The sequence below is a fragment of the Oncorhynchus masou genome, chromosome 14, assembly GCF_036934945.1.
Source record: "Oncorhynchus masou masou isolate Uvic2021 chromosome 14, UVic_Omas_1.1, whole genome shotgun sequence".
Taxonomy (NCBI): Eukaryota; Metazoa; Chordata; class Actinopteri; order Salmoniformes; family Salmonidae; genus Oncorhynchus; species Oncorhynchus masou.
This window is the reverse complement of record NC_088225.1, coordinates 7,749,624-7,775,675: the sequence shown is the minus strand read 5'-3', so window position 1 is coordinate 7,775,675 and position 26,052 is coordinate 7,749,624. Positions and strand designations below refer to the sequence as shown.

The 26,052-nt window shown below is 42.8% G+C and overlaps 1 protein-coding gene across 1 annotated transcript; it reads right to left on the bottom strand.

Moving 5' to 3' along the window:
• Window positions 1-1,362: 1,362 nt before the first annotated feature.
• Window positions 1,363-25,227, bottom strand: LOC135554083 (transmembrane protein 184B-like). The gene is made up of 9 exons (XM_064986126.1): window positions 24,740-25,227; window positions 19,310-19,537; window positions 16,013-16,178; window positions 13,251-13,341; window positions 12,880-12,955; window positions 7,935-8,026; window positions 7,543-7,712; window positions 7,207-7,413; window positions 1,363-3,390 (listed from the first exon to the last, which is right to left on the bottom strand). The coding sequence occupies exons 2-9, from the start codon at window positions 19,535-19,537 to the stop codon at window positions 3,152-3,154; spliced, it is 1,269 nt and encodes a 422-aa protein (XP_064842198.1). The 5' UTR covers window positions 24,740-25,227; the 3' UTR covers window positions 1,363-3,151.
• Between the last annotated feature and the right edge of the window lie 825 nt (window positions 25,228-26,052).

Genomic DNA, 26,052 nt, shown 5'->3' with positions numbered 1-26,052 from the left:
CATGATGTCCCAGATGTGCTCAATTGGATTCAGATCTGGGGAACGGGCGGGCCAGTCCATAGCATCAATGCCTTCCTCTTGCAGGAACTGCTGACACAATCCAGCCACATGAGGTCTAGCATTGTCTTGCATTAGGAGGAACCCAGGGCCAACCGCACCAGCATATGGTCTCACAAGGGGTCTGAGGATCTCATCTCGGTACCTAATGGCAGTCAGGCTACCTCTGGCGAGCACATGGAGGGCTGTGCGGCCCCCCCAAAGAAATGCCACCCCACACCATGACTGACCCACCACCAAACCGGTCATGCTGGAGGATGTTGCAGGCAGCAGAACGTTCTCCACGGCATCTCCAGACTCTGTCACGTCTGTCCCATGTGCTCAGTGTGAACCTGCTTTCATCTGTGAAGAGCACAGGGCGCCAGGAGCGAATTTGCCAATCTTGTGCTGTAAGCACAACCCCCACCTGTGGACGTCGGCCCTCATACCACCTCATGGAGTCTGTTTCTGACCGTTTGATACAGATACATGCACATTTGTGGCCTGCTGGAGGTCATTTTGCAGGGCTCTGGCAGTGCTCCTCCTGCTCCTCCTTGCACTAAGGCAGAGGTAGCGGTACTGCTGCTGGGTTGTTGCTGGTCCTATGGCCTCCTCCACGTCTCTTGATGTACTGGCCTGTCTCCTGGTAGCGCCTCCGTGCTCTGGACACTACGCTGACAGACACAGCAAACCTTCTTGCCACAGCTTGCATTGATGTTCCATCCTGGATGAGCTGCACTACCTGAGCCACTTCTGTGGGTTGTAGACTCCGTCTCATGCTCCCACTAGAGAGAAAACACCACCAGCATTCAAAATTGACCAAAACATCACCCAGGAAGCATAGGAACTGAGAAGTGGTCTGTAGTTATCACCTGCAGAACCACTCCTTTATTGGGGGTGTCTTGCTAATTGCCTATAATTTCCAGCTGTTGTCTATTCCATTTGCACAACAGCACGTGCAATTTGTCAATCAGTGTTGCTTCCTAAGTGGACAGTTTGATTTCACAGAAGTGTGATTGACTTGGAGTTACATTGTGTTGTTTAAGTGTTCCCTTTATTTTTTGAGCAGTGTATATATGCACATCCAACTTATCAGGTACAGGACAGAAGAACATATCAAAGACAAAAAGGAATGTGTGCAACTCTGGTATGCTCCCATGGTGATTTAATCAGATGCGCAATAAAGACAAAGTTTCAATCAGAGTTGGATCTTCGTCAGATTGACCCGAGTTGCGGACATTCCCTTTTTCTTGCATATATGAACTACACATTGACACATCCAGCCCAAAACGGGAGGTTTAAAAAATACTTACGTAGAGGCCAAAGTCCCGAAACATATCTTTCATCGTTTATTTTACATGAGTGCAAAATGTGACAAGCAACCAAATAAACCAGAATTCAGTAATAGACACTATAGTTACACTACATCTCAGTGATCACATTATACCCAGCTCTACATCTGTTTCTGCTTTCCTAGTAAAGGCAGCAATAATTGGCACATGATGGTATAAAAAAGAGTGATTACACAGCACTTAATTTCCCTGGCTTAAATGCAGTTCAAAATGATAGGGTAGATGGTGTCCCTCTATCACAATTTGTCACAAACAGAAACAAAATATTTTATATATTTTCTAATGACATGTAACCAACTTAAATATCAAACTGATCTGCAGAAATCACTGAAAACACATTGTTAATACTACATAGCTTATTTACAATATTTCAACTTATCAAACTTTGTCATTAAGCTAAACATAACAGCAGACACGTCTTAAAATTTAGAACATTGAGACCAAATTACACTACATAATTCAACATTTAAACCAATCAAACAATTGCTGTACAAATGTTGTCTTCAGTGAGTTGAAAGGAACAATAATACGAACCTCAGAAACTAATAAAGGTTCTACTCAAACCATTTACAATACTGCAAATGTTTTTTGGGGGGGTTAACATTGTAGAGCTCTGCTGAATTATACACTCTAATCCATGCTGAGAAAATTAGACAACACCACAACCCTCCAAATTGGTGGGAGTCAACCTTATCCTCCAATTTGTCTGTGGCATGTTAGATACAAAGGATTTCAAAGCGCCAAAGTCTAGAGTTTGAAGTTCCTGCTCCAAAGTCAGTTGTGTCTTTGAAAAAAGAATTCAGTTCCTCGGGAGACCCAACAGAGGACTGCTGAGCAAATACTTCAAACACGCAAATGCAAGAGATGGACCTTGAAGTGTCAGAGCCAGCCATGACGGGCACGATTCCTGGGTTCCCTCCTGAAGTCGTACATTAATCAGCTTCTATTTGAAACTTGAATCATGAAACTTGAAACATGAATCAGAGAGAGTGGGGAACATACTTCAGCGGCCAGAGAAGAGCTCAGTCACTGCTACGATAGAGACCGAATCAGGATCTGGAAAATGACCAAAATAAAAATTGCATCACTACCTGCCTGAAACGGTTCAGCAGACAGGCTTTTTCCCATCGTATCATGATTAGCAAGGCAGAAACAAAAATCATCTCATCACATAAGATTATTCAAATCTTCATTCTGTCCCCTTCTTGATCTTACCTGCAGGAATTACTCATTAAATGAACTGTCCAGTGAAAATCTAACTTTTAAAAGTTCATAATCTGTTAACTTGTACCCAAATAATGTTCTGATGAAAGCATCAATTGGAGAAAAACACTTCAAACTTGTATTTCAAACAGACCACTTAAAACATGCTTGCCATTTCCTCATAGATGATGATGTCATCCTCCTCAGCTGGCCAATCGACTCGCATTAATATTTTTACCTCACCATTCTATTGTTGGTGTACGCTGACACCATTCCAACACATAAAAACTGCATAATTAAACATTTTTGGAAGGAAAACTTTCACAAATGTTGTCATTAATTATATATAGATCATATTTCATAGAAATCTGGAAACACTGGACAGTTACTTTAAAACCAGGACTAAAGTAAAGAGTTCATCTTAAAAAAGGAAATGAAAGAAGATGAAAATGAACCACATGGACAGATGCCAAGTCTGACAGTGGGATATGCGGTGCCAGCATTGTCCTGGGTGTGGTGAGGAAACAAAGACATGGATACTCGTGGGGGTGGGCGACTCCTTAGAATTCGTCATCAGAGATAATCAGCAGGACTTTGTCAGATTTCTTGGAGCTCTTGCTGCTGCCGCCTGTGCCTGCCTTGCCGTTGTTCTGGCTGGGCTGTACCACCTCCTGGGTGGACTGCTGGGTGTACTGCTGGTAGGCTGGGGAGAAGTTGTGGATGGCATCCTGTACCATGTCCCCAGGGTTCATCGTCTCCTTCAGACCACTGGAGATGCTCTGCATGGGGGCGATGTTGTCTAGAAGAACACAACAGACACATTTTGACATGGTCATTTCACTTGTTTAAAGGACATAACTTTGATCTGAATATCAAACCACAGAAAATACAAGATACAACATGAGAAATACTGGAGTAGTTACGCTTATGAAAACTAAATTCATCCGTTTTTGAAGACAAGGTGCTAACAGACTCATTAGGAAAAACTCCCTAGTCCAGAATTACAGTCAATACGAATCTCACTAACGCAAATTCATTGGTTTTAAGTCTGTGCTCAGTCCTTGTGCCCAGTGTTCCACCACATGAGGACCTCTTGTTAGTGTTCCTCTATTCTCAGTGTTGATGGATGAGAGCCTAGAGAGATGACAGGGAGTCTGCAGCGATTCAGTGGGAGTGAGGAAGATGCTTCCTCTCCTCCGTCTACCTTCCCAGCCACTTCCCCGGCTGAGCTCCTCCAGCTGTGGGCCAGGCTGATACTTGACCCTATAATACCAGGGTGTCTCATCCAACGTCCTGGGAGCGGTCCGGTGCAGACAGAACCAACGCAGCCTTCTGTTTCAGGGTCAGGGACAGTACAGTCTAGGCCAGGTCTCTGGAGGGAAGGCGGCACGGCGGAGGGTTCCGCTGTGCTTCAGGGTCAGAGTCGCGGTTAGGCATGCTCTCCTGAGCTTCTCCTCACAGCTGGCCTGTTTTGCAACAAGGGCTATGGCTGGCCTCAGTCAAGGTTGGAGGAGGACAGCCTGGAGGTATATAAGCCTCCCAAACCTCCACAGACACTGAAAACACCTTCACACATGGATGACCTTCTGACACTTCCCACTGACACTTCCCAGCCCAGTGAGGGTTGGACGGGGCTGTGACTCTACAACTCTACAACTCTCAGCAGCTATATCAAAAGGCTAAACTAGTCTTAATGGGAATCCTTCTGGTTCAGGTAATGTTTATGCAGTCCAGTCACATACTATAGCACTGAATTATGACCTTTGAATTGGTGCTTTGGTAAGAAAGAACAACTCCGTGGGGCATATACAAAATGTAGCCCCAACACCATGCATCCCTTTGAGAGGGAAAATGTACTTTCAAACCCATACTTTTGGAAACTCCTCAGAGAATAATCTGGCTTCAGCTGCATTACATTTACAAGTTTATACCACAATCAAATTTGCTGCTTAACTTTCGGCAGCTATGTTATCATTCGTTTTTAAAATTAATATCAACTATAGCAAATGAATAATACATTTTGTGCACGAGCATGAATGCCGAACATGGGAGAAATCCTCAATTCATTTTGATCACTTGGCAAGATGGAAAAATAATACTTTTACCGGTCAAATGTAATGGACATGGAAACATTTCACACTTAATCAGCATTTAGCAATTCCTTTTCTTTCTGCACATTTGTCTCCTATTGCCCAAGGCCTCAGCATGACTGCTGTTGCAGGAGGGAACAAGGTGAGATGATTGATATCTCCGCAGAAGGCTTTTCCCTTGGTCTCCATTTGTCTTCTGCTCATGTGAAAGGTATTGACGTCAGAGTGGTACCGCTAGTTCCTGCGATTAAGCGTATCGAGGCTATGAAATGCTCTTTCTATAGTGTGCTGGGCTAGCAACTTTCCTGTGAGCAGTGAGTAATGATGAACACCCTGAAGACCATTCCTCTGCTGACCTCAGGCCTGCCTGGTTCACACTGTTCACTCTGGCCACTTCTCTCTGATGTGTTTCCCCATTCCCTGTTTACAGCCAGGGAATGGGACTGAAAACTGCAATGTCACCTACAGGTAACTTCTAAAATACAGAAAACACTTGAGTAAATGGGGGATACAAAGTATATTGAAAGCAGTTGCTTCCACACAGGTGTGGTTCCTGAGATAACTTATTAATTATCATCCCATTATTTTGTCTACCATGGCTTGGTGACTTTGAAAAAAGGGGTCTCAATTGAGCATAAAGGGTTTTAAAGTGTGTGGGGTCACTATATCACAACCTAATTGAATACTTAAGGGAAATTCTGCAGCAGACAGCGTGAGCCATATGTTTGGAACATCGAATTGCGAAGAAATCACAGTATAGCGTCGCAATACATACAGAATCGTGAGAATTGCAATGCATATAGTATCGGCACCCAAGTAGGTTGATAATATCATATCTGGCAATTCCCAGCCCTTCTAATGACCATTTCATCAGCTCCAACAGATACAGTTGAAGTCGGAAGTCTACTATCTTTGTCTCCATGTGCAATTGCAAACCGTATGGCTTTTTTATGGTGGTTTTGGAGCAGTGGCTTCTTCCTTGCTGAGCGGCCTTTCCGGTTATTTTGATATAGGACTCGTTTTACTGTGGATATAGATACTTTTGTACCCATTTCCTCCAGCATCTAAACAATGTCCTTTACTGTTGTTCTGGGATTGATTTGCACTTTTCGCACCAAAGTTTGTTCATCTCTAGGAGACAGAACGCGTCTCCTTCCTGAGAGGTAGGACAGCTGCATGGTCCCATGGTGTTTATACTTCAATACTATTGCTTGTACATATGAAAGTGGTACCTTCAGACATTTGGAAATTGCTCTCAAGGATGAACCAGACTTGTGGAGGTCTACAATTTATTTTCTGAGGTCTTGGCTGATTTCTTTTGATTTTCTCATGATATCATGCAAAGAGGCACTGAGTTTGAAGGTAGGCCTTAAAATACAGGTACACCTCCAATTGACTCAAATTATGCCAATTAGCCTATCAGAAGCTTCTAAAGCCATGACATCATTTTCTGGAATTTTTCAAGCTGTTTAAAGCACAGTCAACTTAGTGCATGTAAACTTTGTCGTGGCAGAATCAGAATTAGTTAGGTAACATTGATAAATAAGATGTTTTATCTACTTTCATAAATATGCTTATGTGGGAAAGTCACTTGGGGCCCAAAGAGGGGAGAGGTCGGGCTTGTCTTCATATGTGAACGTATCTTTTAAACCATGTGAAGGGATAATTGAGGGGGAACCAATGATCTCTTGGCTCCACAATGTCTGTGTGCTAGTCACTCCCTACTTTTCCCATTTGGGGGAAGAGTATGGCCGTGTCTGGAACCATTGTATGTCCCCTCTGATGTTGCCCTTATCTTGACCTACAGGCTCACTCTCCTCTCCGTGAGCTTGTCCAGGAGGGGTTGCATTTGAGATGGGAGTATCTAGAATTGACAATTGATATATGCCATTGGATGAGGTAATGTTTTGGTAGTATGTTGTACCAAGAACGAGATAAGAACTTCGTTTAGGAGACCAAGCTGAACGATAATTTATAGCTAATGCTGTCTGGCTATGGGATACTCCTCTCTCAAGTAAAAGTCTTCCTTTGTGCAGTTTTCCTAAGACCTGTGGTTCGTCATTGCAAGTTGGGAGGGGTGGATCTTTGCTACAAAAGATCTCAGTTGCCATTTTGTAAGCACTCTCAGAATTCATTTATAGACACTGAATTGATCTGAGAGTCAAAGGGCTATGGTGAAGCTCATATTATTAAAAGATGGAGTTTAAAGTATAACTCTGACTTGTGTGTGGTTTGTAAACTCTCCTTCCACTTAGTAATACAGGAAATTACCACGACAACTTCTGACCCACTGGAATTGATACAGTATATTAGAAGTGAAATAATCTGTCTGTAAACAATTGTTGGAAAAATTACTTGTGTCATGCACAAAGTAGATGTCCTAACCAATTTGCCAAATCTATAGTTTGTTAACAAGAAATTTGTGGAGTGGTTGAAAAACTAGTTTTAATGACTCCAACCTAAGTGCATGTAAATGTCCAACTTCAACTGTACCTCCCCTCTCTATGGTGTAGAAGTGCAGTTACCGTGTGTCCCTGGCAGTTCGTTCTCCTTCTCCTGGTACACGGTGCAGGTGAAGGCGTAGCGCAGGGCGATAGCAGCGAAGAACATCTCGATGCAGGTGATGAAGTTCTGCCAGCCTGCTGCTACAGTGCCGGCCCCCACCTCCTGGCCGTCGATAAACAGGGCGTTAGGGATGACCCCACAGCGCTCCAGGATGGCCAGCACCATACCTAAACGACAAAAGACAACACCTGCATGTGCTACTCCAGTCTAATGTATCAATTACAATGTATTTTGTAGACTTTTCCAACCCCATCAGGGTTTGAATCTGTTGATATTAAGTCAAGGGACCAACGCACCCTGCCAGAAGGACAGGAAGATGACAGATTTGATGGTCAGGAATTTGAGCACAGGTTCATAAGGCCTCAGCAGGTCACTGGTAGCGAAGAAGAAGAGGAAGAGAGCGTACAGGGCCAGGCTGACAGAGATGTTGTAGATGATGGTGATGTAGAGGTATCCTCCATTCACACTGCAGAAGGGAACAGGATCAATACAGACATGTTAGTGGGGATCTATGTACATTCACTTTGTGAATTTCCATCCAAATGTGTGTATTACTCAATACTCGTATTGTAAATATCAATGTCTAATACTTTCATGTGAAATGTAAACAGCAAAACCACACAATGAGTAGTGCGAGCATGCGAAGGGAAGTTGAATGGGTGAAATGGAATGAAAAGGTTGTGCTCACTTAAAGTCTCCATCATGGTATTTGCCAAAGGCCTGCAGGAGGATGGTGATGATGGCCATGATGGGTTTGACGACACAGAACTGAAGAGTGGCCTGCATGACATCAATACAGGATGGGACATGCATTGAACACAGACACAAAACAAGGAACAATGCAGGTGTCAGCTACTTCATGCTGGTTATTGGGTTTGAAAGATAGCCAACTGTACATCTTCAAACACTGAGTAATCTATGAAATTAATTAACATTTTGTGGAAATTGTGTGTCTATCAATTTGCAATGTATTTTGTTAATATACTATGTTAAAAATATCTCAAATATCCATGTGCTGCTTATGCATGTGCAAAATATGCATATATATAAATATATATATATATATATATATATATATATATATGCAAAATATGTATATGCTCGTGCTGCTAGGCGACCTAAACTGGAACATGCTTAACACCCCAGCCATCCTACAATCTAAGCTTGATGCCCTCAATCTCACAGAAATTATGAATGATCCTACCAGGTACCTCCCCAAAGCCTTAAACACGGGCACCCTCATAGATATCATCCTAACCAACATGCCCTCTAAACACACCTCTGCTGTTTTCAACCAAGATCTCAGTGATCACTGCCTCATTGCCTGCATCCGTAATGGGTCAGCGGTCAAACAACCTCCACTCATCACTGTCAAACGCTCCCTGAAACACTTCAGCAAGCAGGCCTTTCTAATCGACCTGGCCGGGGTATCCTGGAAGGATATTGACCTCATCCCATCAGTAGAGGATGCCTGGTTATTTAAAAAAAAGCCTTCCTCACTATCTTAAATAAGCATGCCCCATTCAAGAAATTTAGAACCAGGAACAGATATAGCCCTTGGTTCTCTCCAGACCTAACTGCCCTTAACCAACAAAAACATCCTATGGCGTTCAGCATTAGCATCGAACAGCCCCTGTGATATGCAACTTTTCAGGGAAGTTAGAAAGACAATATACACAGGCAGTAAGAAAAGCCAAGGCAAGCTTTTTCAAGCAGAAATTTGCTTCCTGCAACACAAACTCAAAAAAGTTCTGGGACACTGTTAAGTCCATGGAGAATAAGAACACCTCCTCCCAGCTGCCCACTGCACTGAGGATAGGAAACACTGTCACCACCCACTATAATTGAGATTTTCATAAGCATTTTTCTACAGCTGGCCATGCTTTCCACCTGGCTACCCCGGTCAACAGCACTGTACCCCCCCACAGCAACTCGCCCAAGCCTTCCCCATTTATCCTTCTCCCAAATCCAGTCAGCTGATGTTCTGAAAGAGCTGCAAAATCTGGCCCCTACAAATCAGCCGGGCTAGACAATCTGGACCCTCTCTAAAATTGATCTGCCAAAATTGTTGCAACCCTATTACTAGCCTGTTCAACCTCTTGTGTCGTCTGAGATTCCCAAAGATTGGAAAGCATCTGCGGTCATCCCCCTCTTCAGAGGGGGGAGGCACTCTTGACCCAAACTGCTACAGACCTATATCTATCCTACCCTGCCTTTCTAAGGTCCTCGAAAGCCAAGTTAACAAACAGATCACCGACCATTTTGAATCCCAGCATACCTTCTCCGCTATGCAATCTGGTTTCAGAGCTGGTCATGGGTACACCTCAGCAACGCTCAAGGTCCTAGCCGTATTCATTGACCTGGCCAAGGCTTTCGACTCTGTCAATCACCACATCCTCATCGGTAGACTCGATAGCCTTGGTTTCTCAAATGATTGCCTCGCCTGGTTCACCAACTACTTCTCTGATAGAGTTCATTGTGTCAATTCGGAGGGCATGTTGTCTGGGCCTCTGACAGTCTATGGGGGTGCCACAGGGTTAAATTCTTGGACCGACTCTCTTCTCTGTATACATCAATGATGTCGCTCTTGCTGCTGGTGAGTCTCTGATCCACCTCTACGCAGACGACACCATTCTGTATACTTCTGGCCCTTCTTTGGACACTGTGTTAACAACCCTCCAGGCGAGCTTCAATGCCAAACAACTCTCCTTCCGTGGCCTCCAATTGCTCTTAAATACAAGTAAAACTAAATGCATGCTCTTCAACAGATCGCTGCCTGCACCTGCCCGCCCGTGCAACATCACTACTCTGGACGGTTCTGACTTAGAATATGTGGACAACTACAAATACCTAGGTGTCTGGTTAGACTGTAAACTCTCCTTCCAGACTCACATCAAACATCTCCAATCCAAAGTTAAATCTAGAATTGGCTTCCTGTATCGCAACAAAGCATCTTTCACTCATGCTGCCAAACATACAATCCTACCGATCCTCGACTTCGGTGATGTCATTTACAAAATAGCCTCCAATACCCTCCTCAATAAATTGGATGCAGTCTATCGCAGTGCCATCCGTTTTGTCACCAAAGCCCCATATACTACCCACCACTGCGACCTGTACGCTCTCGTTGGCTGGCCCTCGCTTCATACTCGTCGCCAAACCCACGGGCTCCAAGAACCTGCTAGGCAAAGTCCCCCTTATCTCAGCTCGCTGGTCACCATAGCAGCAGCCATCTGTAGCATGCGCTCCAGCAGGTATATCTCTCTGGTCACCCCCAAAACCAATTCTTCCTTTGGCCACCTCTCCTTCCAGTTCTCTGCTGCCAATGACTGGAACGAACTACAAAAATCTCTTAAACTGGAAACACTTAGTGGGGCAAACAAGTATTTAGTCAGCCACCAATTGTGCAAGTTCTCCCACTTAAAAAGATGAGAGAGGCCTGTAATTTTCATCATAGGTACAATTCAACTATGACAGACAAAATGAGAAAAAAATATTCCAGAAAATCACATTGTAGGATTTTTTATGAATTTATTTGCAAATTATGGTGGAAAATACATATTTGGTCACCTACAAACAAGCAAGATTTCTGGCTCTCACAGACCTGTAACAACTTCTTTAAAATGCTCCTCTGTCCTCCACTCGTTACCTGTATTAATGGCACCTGTTTGAACTTGTTATCAGTATAAAAGACACCTGTCCACAACCTCAAACAGTCACACTCCAAACTCCACTATGGCCAAGACCAAAGAGCTGTCAAAGGACACCAGAAACAAAATTGTAGACCTGCACCAGGCTGGGAAGACTGAATCTGCAAGCAGCTTGGTTTGAAGAAAACAACTGTGGGAGCAATTATTAGGAAATGGAAGACATACAAGACCACTGGTAATCTCCCTTGATCTGGGGCTCCATGCAAGATCTCACCCCGTGGGGTCAAAATGATCACAAGAACGGTAAGCCCGGGCAATGAAGGAGTGGCTTCGTAAGAAGCATTTCAAGGTCCTGGAGTGGCCTAGCCAGTCTCCAGGACTCAACCCCATGGAAAATCTTTGGAGGGAGTTGAAAGTCCGTGTTGCCAAGCAACAGCCCCAAAACATCACTGCTCTAGAGGAGATCTGCATGGAGGAATGGGCCAAAATACCAGCAACAGTGTGTGAAAAACTTGTGAAGACTTACAGAAAACATTTGACCTCTGCCATTGCCAACAAAGGGTATATAACAAAGTATTGAGAAACTTTTGTTATTGACCAAATACTTATTTTCCACCATAATTTGCAAATAAATTTATTACAAATCCTACAATTTTTTTCTCATTTTGTCTGTCATAGTTGAAGTGTACATATGATGAAAATTACAGGCCTCTCTCATCTTTTTAAGTGGGAGAACTTGCACAATCGGTGGCTGACTAAATACTTTTTTGCCCCACTGTATCTCCCTCACTAGCTTTAAGCACCAGCTGTCAGAGCAGCTCACAGATTACTGCACCTGTACATAGCTCATCTATAATTTAGCCCAAACAACTACCTCTCCCCCTACTGTACTTATTTATTTTGCACCCCATTATTTCTATCTCTACCTTGCACATTCTTCCACTTGCAAATTTACCATTCCAGTGTTTTACTTGCTATATTGTATTTACTTCGCCACAAATGGCCTTTTTTTCCTTTCGCCTTTACCTCCATTATCTCACCTCATTTGCTCACATTGTATATAGACCTATTTTTCTATAGTATGTTTGTTTTACTCCATGTGTAACTCTGTGTTGTTGTATGTGTCAAACTGCTTTGCTTTATCTTGGCCAGGTCGTAATTGTAAATGAGGACTTGTTCTCAACTTGCCTACATGGTTAAATAAAAGGTGAAATAAACAAATAAAAAAACATGTATTGACATTATACCAAAACAATGTACTGTCTGAAGAAATGTTAAAGTACACTAAGGGATATGTTATTGAGTTTCAAGGGTCAGTAGTTTTCCTTACTGGGGCTACCTGCAAACCTTTAAATGGGAAATGATATAGCAACTTTTGGACAGGCTGGTGCTTTTGGATTAGAAGTCCTCCTCTTGAAACCCAGAGTAATCTCTAAAATGCAGTTATTGATCCCATTCCCTCCAACTTGTCATCTCACAGAGCCAGAGCAGATATATTTATATCCCTTTCAACTCTGCTACCAGAGGGAAGAGAACAGCAAGGTTGTGCTTTGAAACCAGCCAACATAGGGGTCCAGCCAGAACATGCAGAGTGTTAATCAGCTCCCTTTTCTCGACGTCTATTCACTGTTCAGAGGACATACCTTTCAGATCCAATTGCCATCAGGGTAAGTCTCAGAGCACAGACTGCATCCCCAAGACACTATGGGGACAGTCTCAAGCTGACAGCTCATGTTATTTCTCTGTGCTTATTACAGAGCTGCTTTTACCTGTTCTCAGATTGCTTTCATTTTCCTTTTTAACCAGTCAACCTTATCCTCTAAAAAGTGGACAGACAATTATAATGGCTGTCATTTCGCAATAGAGGAGCGATCTTGGTTTAAAAAAAAAGTTAAAATGAGGTGACATTAAAATAACAATTTCCTATTTCCATATTTTCAGAGTGCTTTCATCACCCGAGCAGGGAGGGAGATGGAAACTCACCTGTTTACAGAATCGTAAAAAGCCAATAGAGTAGCTTATTCCACCTAAGCAGCAGGTACCATACATACAGCTCGACCTGGGAATGATAGAACATGTGTGGTCACCAATGTTTGCTGGCTGTGAATGTGTAGCAGATTTAAAAGACATCATTCTAGTGTCCAAAATACAAGACAGCATTATCCTTGAAGTCAGACTACCTTAAAACAAGATCAATAAGTCAATTAAAGGAAATGACAGACTGACCCTGGGTGATTGCAAGGCTTGCAATACAAACTGACAATCCCCAACATTCTGGGTGGGTTATTTGAAAGCTACTTGCATAGCGTGTAGTATGAGACCATGGTATGGGGGATGGGACTGGGAGCACTCACTCAATGGACTTCCCTCGGATCTCGGACATGATGGCACTCTCTCCCCCGAGGTACTCAAAGGACAGGCTTAGGAAGTTGTAAATCACAAATGCTGTCATGGAGAGAAGGGACAAAGTCACCCACATACATTCCTGTACATTATGATGGAATGTTGTTTACAACACGGACGCGAGGTTGTGCAAGCGGGGGTCATTTTCAAAAACAACAATTCGACGTCACGGGTCAGTCCGTTTGAAGATGGAATCCGCAGGGGGGAAACAGCACCACAGGCCGCCCCACCACCGTGGTTATTGTTACTGAGCTGAGGAGCGTCAGCGTGCAGCATGGTAAAACATTTTTGCAGTAGACATTGTGCTCTACCGCGCGTGCAATGATGTTGTAATATCACAAATGGGTGTGGCTGTTTTACCATTAACTCTTTACACTGGAGGGAATTAGCCTACATGGAAAGGGCTACATTTCTTTCAGGGGAAATATGAAATGCATAACCATGGTAGCAATTAAAAAGGGAACAGTTTAGAGATAAAGGGGAAGTTATCGCGCCAAAAGGTGAGGAAACAACAGTTCACCTGACAACACTGAATCCAAAACATCACACTGTTGATTTTATGTGCATTTTACATTTACTGTACTTTTCACCGCATCTGTTGATTCCGAAATCTGAAAACACTCTTGATTACATTCAGTAACATGATGAGAATATTCCTGGAAAATGTAGGGTAGGAGCAACATGAGGAAGAAAAAAAAGACGAGGGTTTGAGTGAGAGGTCCAAGTGGCTACACACCTCTCCAACATGTGCACAAGTCATTTCAATGCATTTTTATGACTCAAAGAAGAGTCTTCCACTGTAAAGGTGCTTTCCGCTCTCCTAGCTGGTCCGTTGAGGAATTAGAGCAAGCATACTTTTAGTTGTTTTGTTTGGAACACAACCCTGCCATCACTCAATTACTGTTGGCGTTTACGCAATTCTAAAAATAGACCATTGCAAATCGCAATCTGGGTCAGGTGGGCATCATTTGAAAGCTGGTCCTATTGCCAACATGACTAGCTAAATTCTAAAATACTATCTTACAGTTTCAGGCTGTCACAATTTCAATACAGGGAAACGGATGGTCATTTTGGGGCACATAGAAAGGAGTCGTGCGCATTCAGGTGCGTTGTCTTCACAGTAGACAAACATAGGCTCATTCTGTTCACAATAACCCTGGGTATGTCATCATGTAACTGTACATTAAACGTGGTGATCATAAACGTCGACACTGTATGTGACATGAGTTTTATGACATGGAAATGCGAAGTGCACATTTGGACTCGCAGGCGTTTGGCTTGCTTGTATGACACCAAAGCGGTATTTATTATAATCCTCAACTTCCCATCTTTCAAAATACATAGAGTTCTCTTCATTGACAGCACTTCCCTCACTCAGACAACAGCAAAAAAACAGCTAAAGTCATCCAATTAGGGGGAGGGAGGGGAGTGCCATCATGTCACATGCGGTGCTGTCAGTCAGAACCCATAAAGCACAGAAGTGCATGTACAGCGTGTTACTGTACAGCCAATGCCTTCCAATTTAGCCGTTTATTGGTGCCCAAATCTGCCATTTCAACCCGTATACGGGTACGAGTGTAAAGGGCTACCGATTCTAGCTAATCTCAGTAAATATTCATGTTCTGTCTATATAAATCATTCATGATAAACATGGATTTGGAAGAATTTGTCAATCTGTGAGCATTCTGTGCTGCGGGTAATATTGTGGGCCAGATTGTGATGATAGCACTGTAGAGATCTCACATCCTCATCTAGAAGCTGTGGAAACTGAAATTATATTTTGGTGAGGAGGGTTTCGCTTTAAAAATAATCGTATTTTTCACCAATCAATGTTTTCTCACCACCGCTAAGAGGTTTAGGATGGTTCTCTGTCCTCCAAATCCTTCCTAAGCCTTGGATGCTATTTCAGGAGGGGTTTAAAAAAAAGCGAATGCAGGTTACACTCTCAAGTATCAGGGGCACAGAGTTTCACACAGTGCTTTAGCCCTGGCCATGCTGACTCGATGCAATGCAACAGTTAACCCGGTTTCAGACGCTGTCTCAAACACTAAATTCATCTGGTCAATAATGTATGTGAAATACTAATAGTTTTCGTCCATATATCAAATTACACTTAAACAATTCTGCAGTAGTACAGTCTTTTCCTATTGCTTCGGGTCACATAATGACTATTAAAAGAAAGGATTTTCAGAGTACAATTTATGAGACATCAATCATTTAAATGTGAAGAATAGCTATGAGTAAGATTGACATTTCCTTTGTGTTTGAATTTTTAAAAACAACTCTTAACTAGTTTAGAATGATCTCAACTAAAGGACATCCCTTGTCCACCTTTTGCAAAGAATAGAATACAAAACCCACTAAGACTAAGAGGAAAAAAGACAGGTCTGAAAGTCTACACGCCCTGGAAACAGAACACCACGAACAATAGAGCCTCTCTGCCCATAGGGAAGAACTGACAGGTGAGGAAAAACAGGTTGCACCAGTCCGTTTTAGCTGCAATCCTTCTAGCCCTAAAATGTCTGTTTTTTCAGAACTCATAATAGGTCTACCTTCGGTCTAAATGTCATTACTGGCCAGACAGAACCCGCCCGGTGTCGGACTACTGCCGACTGTACAGGTGCTTATCGAGTAAACCGCTGTCAGGGTGCTGGCTGAGATATGAGGAAACAGCGAAGGGGAGGAGAAGGGTGGGGTGGTTGGTTTACTGTACCTTCATAACAGTCTCGGACGGAGTCAAAGTAGACATAGTACTGGTCGTTGCTGATGAAGAGCAGGCTGAGCCAGGAGTCGAACGCATAGATTGGCACGATGAAAAGAATGCGAATGATGTAGCGCTGCTCGTTAGGGACTGTGTAGGACCTCAGGTGTGTGTAGATCTTGAAAACACAGAATCAAAACAAAAATAGTTAGTAAAATAAACAAGATTACTTACTAGGCAAAAATGCATTGAGGTATTCAAATCCCAGTTTCAGCCCCTAGACCAACCATTATGAATAATTGAGCTAAACCTGACGAGCAGTTTTAGGGGCCAGTGCTTCAAAGAGATGGGTTCTTATGAATAAACGGCACTTCCTTGGAACCCTCACGAGGCACGATTTGGCTATCACACAGGGCCCAACAGGCTTTAGAAGGACCGCATTACAGCATTGACTAAAATATATATATAAAAAAGGAGAGTGTCTGTAGATTTGGGGTCGAGAGGTAAGAAAAAGATAAAGGAGGGTAAAAATGAAAACCCAGAAAGATAACACTGCATAATTGGGGTAACAAGGTGAGCGGAATGAATTTCTGCTGATCAAGACAAAAGCTTGACTGAAAAGTGAACGTCTGAGTTATAGGATCAACTCTCCTAGAGATGTGTTGCATAGACTTTTTTTTACACTTGGAAGGGAGAACAGAAAGAAGTAGAGGGGTGCACTGCTTCAAAACGTGTGTCTCAGACGGTTGAATTTGATTGAACTCTTCAACTTCACCGAATCATTTTCAAACATAATGCAGAATGTGAATGCTAAATGGCGTGGCATGATTCCCAATTCTAGGAACCAACATTTTTTCAGAATTGGAGTCAAGGCCATGGGGTGAAGGAAAGTTCAGAGCATCCATTACATAATTCAGTTTGTGAAGCACATAATCAACTACATATTTTCAGGGGCAAATGCCAAAGGAAACTAAAAGCTCATAATCTAGTGATCCATCATGCACAGTACACCAGCAATGGTCAGAGTTGAGTATTGCAGTTTGATCCTTTTCAAGTGGTGCACCCTGGCATTTCTTCACTTCAGGTCCACTCACACAGACTCATGCAACATGATTAAATGGCCATTAGAGGTGGCACATTAGAGGCTGGCCAGTGCCAGGGCGTGATGCATGTGGCTCTCCTGAGAAGTGAAGTGAAGCAGGCTGATGTCCTCCATTTCCCCTGAATGGATGGTGGAAAGACCGCGGTCCTCCAGGCTCCATAATGATGAGCTGACAGGCAGGCAGACAGACAGACAAAGAGCTGTGCCCTGGGTAATGACTGCTCTAGCCCGACTCAGACTCAATACCCTTCTGTCTTAGTTGAGCAGTAGCCCAAGTCCATCGCCCAGCTAATTTCAGTTGGTCTGTATAAGGCGTATAACTCTAGCTCATAACACTCCCCAGACCGCCCATGGCACTGACAGCTGTGACACACCAAATGTCCATGTTGGAATGAGAAAGTGTGTGGAGTGTCTCGCGTTTATACCAAGCAGTGTCCGTGAGAAAGTGAGAGGGGCGCGCACTGAGCACGACAGCTCTATACAGAACACCCAGACAGAATGAGAAGACCACACATCACACTGACTATAGTATGATATTATGACCCTCCTCTCTCTCCCATGACAAGCTGCCCCGGGAAGTGGGAGGTCTGAACAGTGTAGTGTGTCAGAGAACATCAGTAACACTCCATAGCACTGTAACACCTGGTGCTTTGGACCACAGTGAGCAGACTGGGACATCAAAGGTCAGCATCGACCAGCATACAGTGTTAGTATGCAGATTGGGAGAGGAGGAGAACTCTCCAGAGACAGTCTTATGGAGGAAAATCTGATGATACACCAGAATACTAAATAAAACCAATCCTGTCGGGAAGCTGTTTTTAATCTCCCTCCATGCTTGCCTCATGCAACCCTGCAACTATCTCACGGGCCACATATGTTAATGGCTGGCCTGCTTCGATGGGGAGTGGATGAGAAAACAAACTACTCCAGAACTAAACAGATGGACGGAACGGAAGACTCCATAGAATGCCAAATTGACACATTTTTTTTTGCGTGTCGTGAAAAAAAACAAATCTAATTTAAAAATGGTATAACTCCTTTTATGAACAACTTCAATTTTATAAAGACATGTTAAATCTAGTAAAAAAGGGTATCCTCGCTATACCAAAGGTATGCCTACTTCTGCTTGACGTATTTTCAGTAATAAAGTATGAGCTGATGATAATGTGAAACGTATCAGAAATGTTGCAACCAGCGTATAGAAAAGGTCAGCACATGAACCCTGGGGACAATAACACCATCATATTCCTATCCAGAAATATCGTGATCATCTAAATCTCCAACCAGAGCCAACACAGTGGGACTCCCTGGGGGCTTCCTGTCTATACAGCCGCTAAAGGTTGGATGGACCCATTCTCAGCAGCACTCAGGTTTATCGGTTCATCAGCACAATATGAGAAGAGACGGCTCGCTCCCCAATGCTGAGCAGCATAAAACACAGGTGGCCTCTGCTGATTGCCCTTCGCAAAACGTGATCCTCTCCTTTTATTGCGAAGCTGGAAAAGTGACCTCGACAACACCTGCACATCTCTGCTGATAATGCATGCCATTCAAATGTACACCCTCTCTAGAGTTGATGAAACCCCAGTCTGATGATAAGGATCACCATTGTCTCTACTGAATTACAGCAATGGACAGAGTAAATAGCAATAACTGAAGAAAAAAAACACCCTTCAGTAAGCCTATACTGAATGTGAATTTAATCATGGTTAGGCCTTATTATGCTTGGCTAAAGTTATACAACTGCTCTGCCCAGCCATTTGATCGATGACGGCTCTGGTTGCATTGTGTCGTTATCAGTGGTAGTCACGGTTATCGGAAGCGCCCGCAAACAGCAACACTAATGGATCACCTAGTAACAATTAAGAAACACTGACACACTATGTACAAACCGTCACTTTACAGAAAGGAGCCAATTAACTTTCACACTCAGTCGTGCCTCTCAATGATGGAGAAAGTAGGTCTGGTCAACAACAGATACTGGATCAAATGTAGAAGTGAAAAACAAAATGTATTGTCTGGCTGGAGCCTTTGCCCTCTCGTAAAGGTGTAGACAGCCCACAACACCTTCCTAGCTCCCATTACATATTTGCATTTGCTTGCCGAGAAGCTGAGCGATACTGACAATGCCTGGAGCCATGCTTTTTGTTTTCTAGATTCACATCAAAACAAGTACAGAGGCAGACAACTGATATAATGTAACCTACCTGGTGGCAAGTGAGGAGCAGCGCTGACCAGACGAAGATCCCCGACAGAGCTTGAGCAGCAGTCGTATTCAAGAAGATGTCGTGTGCCACAATAGTCCCATTCCCTGTTTGAATTATTGTCATGTTGGATATGTCTGACTTGTTAAGAACTGGAGATGCGAAACGTATCAGATACTCATTTTGGGGGACTTCCGAGTCCATCGCCATCTCCTCTGCTGAGCTGTTCATCTGAAACAAAAAGTGTTGTTTGGGTAAATGAGGAAGCTTTAGGCCAGGAATGGACAACTAGTGGGACGTTTTTCTTGAGTGGATAGTCAGTGGGCCGGAATATAATGACAAATTATTTCTAGACTTCAAATTGACCGCAAGAAGCCCAAACAGATACAATATTTGACTAAAACATAAATCATTTCAAACCTTGCTAACATTTGAAAATGATCACATACAGTTGAAGTCGGAAGTTTACATACACTTAGGTTGGAGTCATTAAAACTAGTTTTTCAACCACTCCACAAATTTCTTGTTCACAAAAAATAGTTTTGGCAAGTTGGTTAGGACATCTACTTTGTGCATGACACAAGTAATTTTTCCAACAAATGTTTACAGACAGATTATTTCACTTATAATTCAGAGTATCACAATTCCAGTGGGTCAAGTTTACATACACTAAGTTGACTGTGCCTTGGAAAATTCCAGAAAATGATGTCATGGCTTTAGAAGCTTCTGACAGGCTAATTTATATCCTTTGGAGGTGTACCTATGGATTGGAGGTCAATTGGAGGTGTACCTGTGGATGTAATTCAAGGCCTAACTTCAAACTCGGTGCCTCTTTGCATGACATCAGGGAAAATCAAAAGAAATCAGCCAAGACCTCAGAAAAAACAATCGTAGACCTCCACAAGTCTGGTTCATCCTTGATAGCATTTTCCAAACGCCTGAAAGAACCATGTTCATCCGTACAAGCAATAGCACGCAAATATAAACACCATTGGACCACGCAGGAAGGAGAAGCGTTCTGTCTCCTAGAGATGAACATACTTTGATGCGAAAAGTGCAAATCAAGCCCAGAACAACAGCAATGGACCTTGTGAAGATGCTGGAGGAAACAGGTACAAAAGTATCTATATCCACAGTAAAACGAGTCCTATATCGACATAACCTGAAAGGCCGCTCAGCAAGGAAGAAGCCACTGCTCCAAAACCACCATAAAAACTCCAGACCACGGTTTGCAACTACAAATGGGGACAAAGATAGTACTTTTTGGAGAACTGTCCTCTGTTCTGATGAAACAAAAATAGAACTGTTTGGCCATAATGACCATTGTTATGTTTGGAGGGAAAAAGGGGAGGCTTGCAAGAACACCATCTGAAGAACACCATCCCAACCGTGAAGCACGGGGGTGGCGGCATCATGTTGTGGGGTGCTTTGCTGCAGGAGGGACTGGTGCACTTCACAAAATAGATGGCATCATGGGGAAGGGGAAATTATGTGGATATATTGAAGCAACATCTCAAGACATCAGTCAGGAAGTTAAAGCTTGGTCGCAAATGGGTCTTCCAAATGGACAATGACCCCAAGCATATTTCCAAAGTTGTGGCAAAATGGCTAAAGGACAACAAAATCAAGGTATTGGAGTGGCCATCACAAAGCCCTGACCTCAATCCTATAGAACCTTTGTGGGCAAAACTGAAAAAGCGTGTGCGAGCAAGGAGGCCTACAAACCCGACTCAGTTACACCAGCTCTATCAGGAGGAATGGGCCAAAATTCACCCAACTTACTGTGGGAAGCTTATGGAAGGCTACCCAAAACATTTGACCCAAGTTAAACAATTTAAAGGCAATGCTACCAAATACTAACTGAGTGTATGTAAACTTCTCACCCACTAGGAATGTGATGAAAGAAATAAAAGCTTAAATAAAATAAAATAATTCTCTCTACTATGATTCTGACATTTCACATTCTTAAAATAAAGTGGTGATCCTAACTGACCTACGACAGGGAATTTTCACTTGGATTAATTGTCAGGAATTGTGAAAAACAATTTAAATGTATTTGGCTAAGGTGTATGTAAACTTCCGACTTCAACTGTACATCACTTGGATCTGATTTGCGGGGTGTTTTTACAGTAATATGTCCCAAAAAATAAACAACATATATATAACTAACTAAATATATATATATACACACACACAAAGTATTCAGACCCTCTCCTTTTTCCACATTTTGTTATGTTATAGCCGTATTCTAAAATGGAATAAATTAAATAAATCTACACACAAAACCCCATAAGGACAAAGCGAAAAAAACCTTTTTTTTAATGTTTGCAAATGTATTAAATTAAAAACTGAAATACCTTATTTAAGTGAGTATTCAGTATTCTTTCCTATGAGACTAGAAATTGAACTCAAGTGCATCCCGATTCCATTGATCATCCATGAAATGTTTCTACAACTTGGAGTCCACCTGTGGTAAATTCAATTGATTGGACATGATTTGGGAAAAAAGGCACACCTGTCTATATAAGGTCCCACAGTTGACAGTGCATGTCAGAGCAATAACCAAGCCATGAGGTCGAAAGAATGTTCCGTAGAGTGCCGAGACAGGATTGTGTTGAGGCACAGATCTAGGGAAGGGTACCAAAATATTTCTGCAGCAATCAGGGGAGAAAGGCCTTGGTCAGGGAGGTGACCAAGAACCAAATGGTCACTCTGACAGAGCTCCAGAGTTCCTCTGTGGAGATGGGAGAACCTTCCAGAAGGACAACCATCTCTGCAGCACTCCACCAACCAGGCCTTTATGGTAGAGTAGCCAGACCGAAACAACTCGTCAGTAAAAGGTACATGACAGCCCGCTTGGAGTTTGCCAAAAGGCACCAAAAGACTCTCAGACCACGAGAAACAAGATTCTCTGGTTTGATGAAACCAAGATTGAACTCTTTGGCCTGAATGCCAAGCATCAAGTCTGGAGCAAACCTGGCACCAGGATAGAGGGAAAGATGAACAGAGCAAATTGCAATGAGACCCTTGATGAAAATCTGCTCCAGAGCGCTCAGGACCTCAGACTGAGGTGAAGGTTTACCTTCCTACAGGACAACAACCCTAAGTACACAGCCAAGACAATGCAAGAGTGGCTTTGGGACAAGTCTCCAAATATCCTTGAGTGGCCCAGCCAGAGCCCAGACTTGAACCCCATCTAACATCTCTGGAGAGACCTTAAAATAGCTGTGCAGCGACATCCCCATCCAACCTGACAGAGCTTGAGAGGATCTGCAGAGAAGAATGGGAGAAACTCCCCAAATACAGTGCCTTGCGAAAGTATTCGGCCCCCTTGAACTTTGCGACCTTTTGCCACATTTCAGGCTTCAAACATAAAGATATAAAACTGTATTTTTTTGTGAAGAATCAACAACAAGTGGGACACAATCATGAAGTGGAACGACATTTATTGGATATTTCAAACTTTTTTAACAAATCAAAAACTGAAAAATTGGGCGTGCAAAATTATTCAGCCCCCTTAAGTTAATACTTTGTAGCGCCACCTTTTGCTGCGATTACAGCTGTAAGTCGCTTGGGGTATGTCTCTATCAGTTTTGCACATCGAGAGACTGAAATTTATTCCTATTCCTCCTTGCAAAACAGCTCAAGCTCAGTGAGGTTGGATGGAGAGCATTTGTGAACAGCAGTTTTCAGTTCTTTCCACAGATTCTCGATTGGATTCAGGTCTGGACTTTTGGGTTTATCGTCTGGGTTTACATAACTAAAGAATTTCTGCACCTACTGTCAGAAACCGTCTCAGGGAAGATCACCTGCATGCTCGTCGTCCTCACCAGTCTTTACCTGACTGCAGTTGGCAAATGCTCACCTTTGATGGCCACTGGCATGCCGGAGAAGTGTGCTTTTCACTGATGAATCCAGGTTTCTGTACAGGGCATATGGCAAACGGCGTGTATGGCGTTGTGTGGGCGAGTGGTTTGCTGGTGTCAATGTTATGAACAGTGCCCCATGGTGGCAGTGGGGTTTTGGTACGGGCAACGAACACAATTGTATTTTAATTGATGGCAATTTGAATGCAAAGAGATACCGTGACAAGATCCTCAGGCCCATTGTTGTGCCATTCATCCACCGCCATCACCTCATGTTTCAGCATGATAATTCGCGGCCCCATGTCGCAAAGATCTGTACACGACTTCTGGAAGCTGAAAATGTCCCCAGTTCTTCTATGGCCTGCATACTCACCATACATGTCACCCATTGAGCATGTTTGGGATGCTCTGAATGGATGTGCACGACAGCGTGTTCCAGTTCCTGCCAATATCCAGCAATTTCGCACAGCCATTGAAGAGGAGTGGGACAACATTCCACAGGCGACAATCAACTCTATGCAAAGGAGATGTGTCACACTGCATGGTTTTCTGATCCATGCCCCTACCACTTTTTAAATGTATCTGTGACCAATAGATTAGGGTCTAATAAATTTATTTCAACTGACTGATTTCCTTATATAAACTGAAATTGCTGCATGTTGCATTTATATTTTTGTTCAGTGTAGACAGATAGAAATCGTGGGGGACCAAATAAATAATTTGGCCAGCAGGTTGCAAGTTGGGGAACCCTGCTCTAGGCTCAGTTGTGGAAAACGTATGCGATTATCATACTTGAGTCAAAGTAAATATACCTAAATAGAAAATGACTCAAGTAAAAGTCACCCAGTAAAATACTACTTGAGTAAAAGTATAAATCATTTCAAATTCCTTCTATTAAGGAAACCAGAAGGTACACTACTTAAATTGCACTTTAAAGTATTGTTACACCACTGTCTAGGCTACATACATATTGGAAAACATTTTAAATTTCCTAAACATTTGCATGACTGAATCAGGGCTGCTGGTTTATGAAAAAGCGTAGGTTCTATGCGCTGCGAACTTCTTAATAACAAAACAAAAACTATAAGATCACAACTACAGTACACAACTACCATAAAACACTTGTCGATCAGATCCAAGTGATTTTAATTTGGGAACTCTGTTCCAAAATGTTCCCACGCATAATAGAGAGATATATTTGATCGTATACAAATGTAGACAAGGGTTGAAATGATTATGTTTTAGTCTTCTTGCGGTCAATTTGCCATCTACAAATTATTTGTAATTATGTTCCGGTGTTCTGGCAGAGGGGAGACTTTCGGCACAACACCCGCCCATGACCACCCGCTCAAGAAAATAAATCGTCCCGCGGATGAATCTACAGTAGTTGATGATCCCTGTGATAGGCCTATGTGAATTATTTAAAAGAAAAACATACACGGCCTTAATAATCTGTCTGGGAAACCTGTTGCATGGGCAAGTCATAGCCTACACACATTTTGTCCAAACAAATATTTGTAATTACTTAGCTATATGTAGGCTACATAGGTCAAATACTGAGGTTTACCTTAGCAGTCTGTAGACTCGATGGCCTTGACCTAACGTTACTGGTATATCCACATTGAGCGAAATAGACTTCAAATGGAACGGGGTAGGTGAAATCGTGCCCTTTCTCAAAAATACATTTGGACTGGAACAATTAATAGAAATAAAGACGAGTTAGCTGATGTTATCGAATACCATTACCAGTGAGCTTGCTATGAGAAATGGCTTCCTTTCAAAAGGTAAGAACGAAGGACTCAATACTTCCTTGTTGTGAAGACAGGTGTAATATGAGTTCGAAGTCCACAGAGGCGGTGACTCAGTCAGTGTAGGTTATTCGAATAAAGGAGGATATGGGTCTATGTTTTAATTAATGTTCTAATAAAAGCGACACAGATAATATCGAATACATCCTCTTTGTCCCTTCTCAATAAACTGCAACATCAATGATTTATTCATTGCGCTGTTTCAAAACGTTTCGTCGCAACAGAAACCGTTTTAAGCCAAAGGAAAAGGTTTTGCAACGAAAACGAGTTTCAATTGGACAAATTCAGATAGGTCCCCCCCAGTTTTGTTCCGTTCGCTTCCGTTTGGTTCTTAAACGGTAAACGGTTTCCGTTGCCAGACTAATGAATACACCCCAGGTAAACATTCAGGTGGAACATGGACGTAGAAGCGGTCATCGTCATGTGACATAACCATAGGCCAAGTGGCATATACACCCTTTACATGTCCATCTAGTCGTGTGTGTATGTAATACGTGAGAACTATGTAGTTACACGTGGTCTGTGGTTTTGAGGCCAGTTGGACATGCCAAATTCTCTGGGATTTTTTTAATTTCAGCTCATGAAACAACACTTTACATTGAAAACATATTTAAACGCAACATTTAGTGTTGGGTACCATGTTTAAGGGGCTGAAAAATGACATCCCAGAAATGCTCCATACCAACAAAAAGCTTATTTCTCTTCAATTTTTGGCACAACCCTGTTATTGAGCATTTCTCCATTGCCAAAGTGTGACAAATCAAGAAGCTGATTAAACAATATGATCATTACACAGATGCACCTTGTGCTGGGGACAATAAAAGGCCACTTTAAAATGTGCACTCAACACAATGCAACAGATGTCTCAAGTTCAGGGAGTGTGCAATTGGCATGTTGACAGCAGGAATGTCCACCAGAGATGTTGCCAGAGAATTGAATGTTCATTTCTCTACTATAAGCTGCCTCCAACGTCATTTTAGAGAATTTGGCAGTATGTCCAACCGGGCTCACAACCGCAGACTACGTGTAACCACGCCAGCCCAGGACCTTCACATTCGGCTTCTTCACCTGC

Excerpts from the sequence above, each read along its gene's own strand:
- LOC135554083 (XM_064986126.1), bottom strand. The coding sequence starts at position 19,537 with ATGAACAGCTCAGCAGAGGAGATGGCGATGGACTCGGAAGTCCCCCAA. Across the intron at positions 12,956-13,250 it reads ATCCGAGGGAAGTCCATTGA|GTCGAGCTGTATGTATGGTA; the intron begins GTGAGTGCTCCC and ends TATCATTCCCAG. Across the intron at positions 7,713-7,934 it reads TACCATGATGGAGACTTTAA|TGTGAATGGAGGATACCTCT; the intron begins GTGAGCACAACC and ends TCCCTTCTGCAG.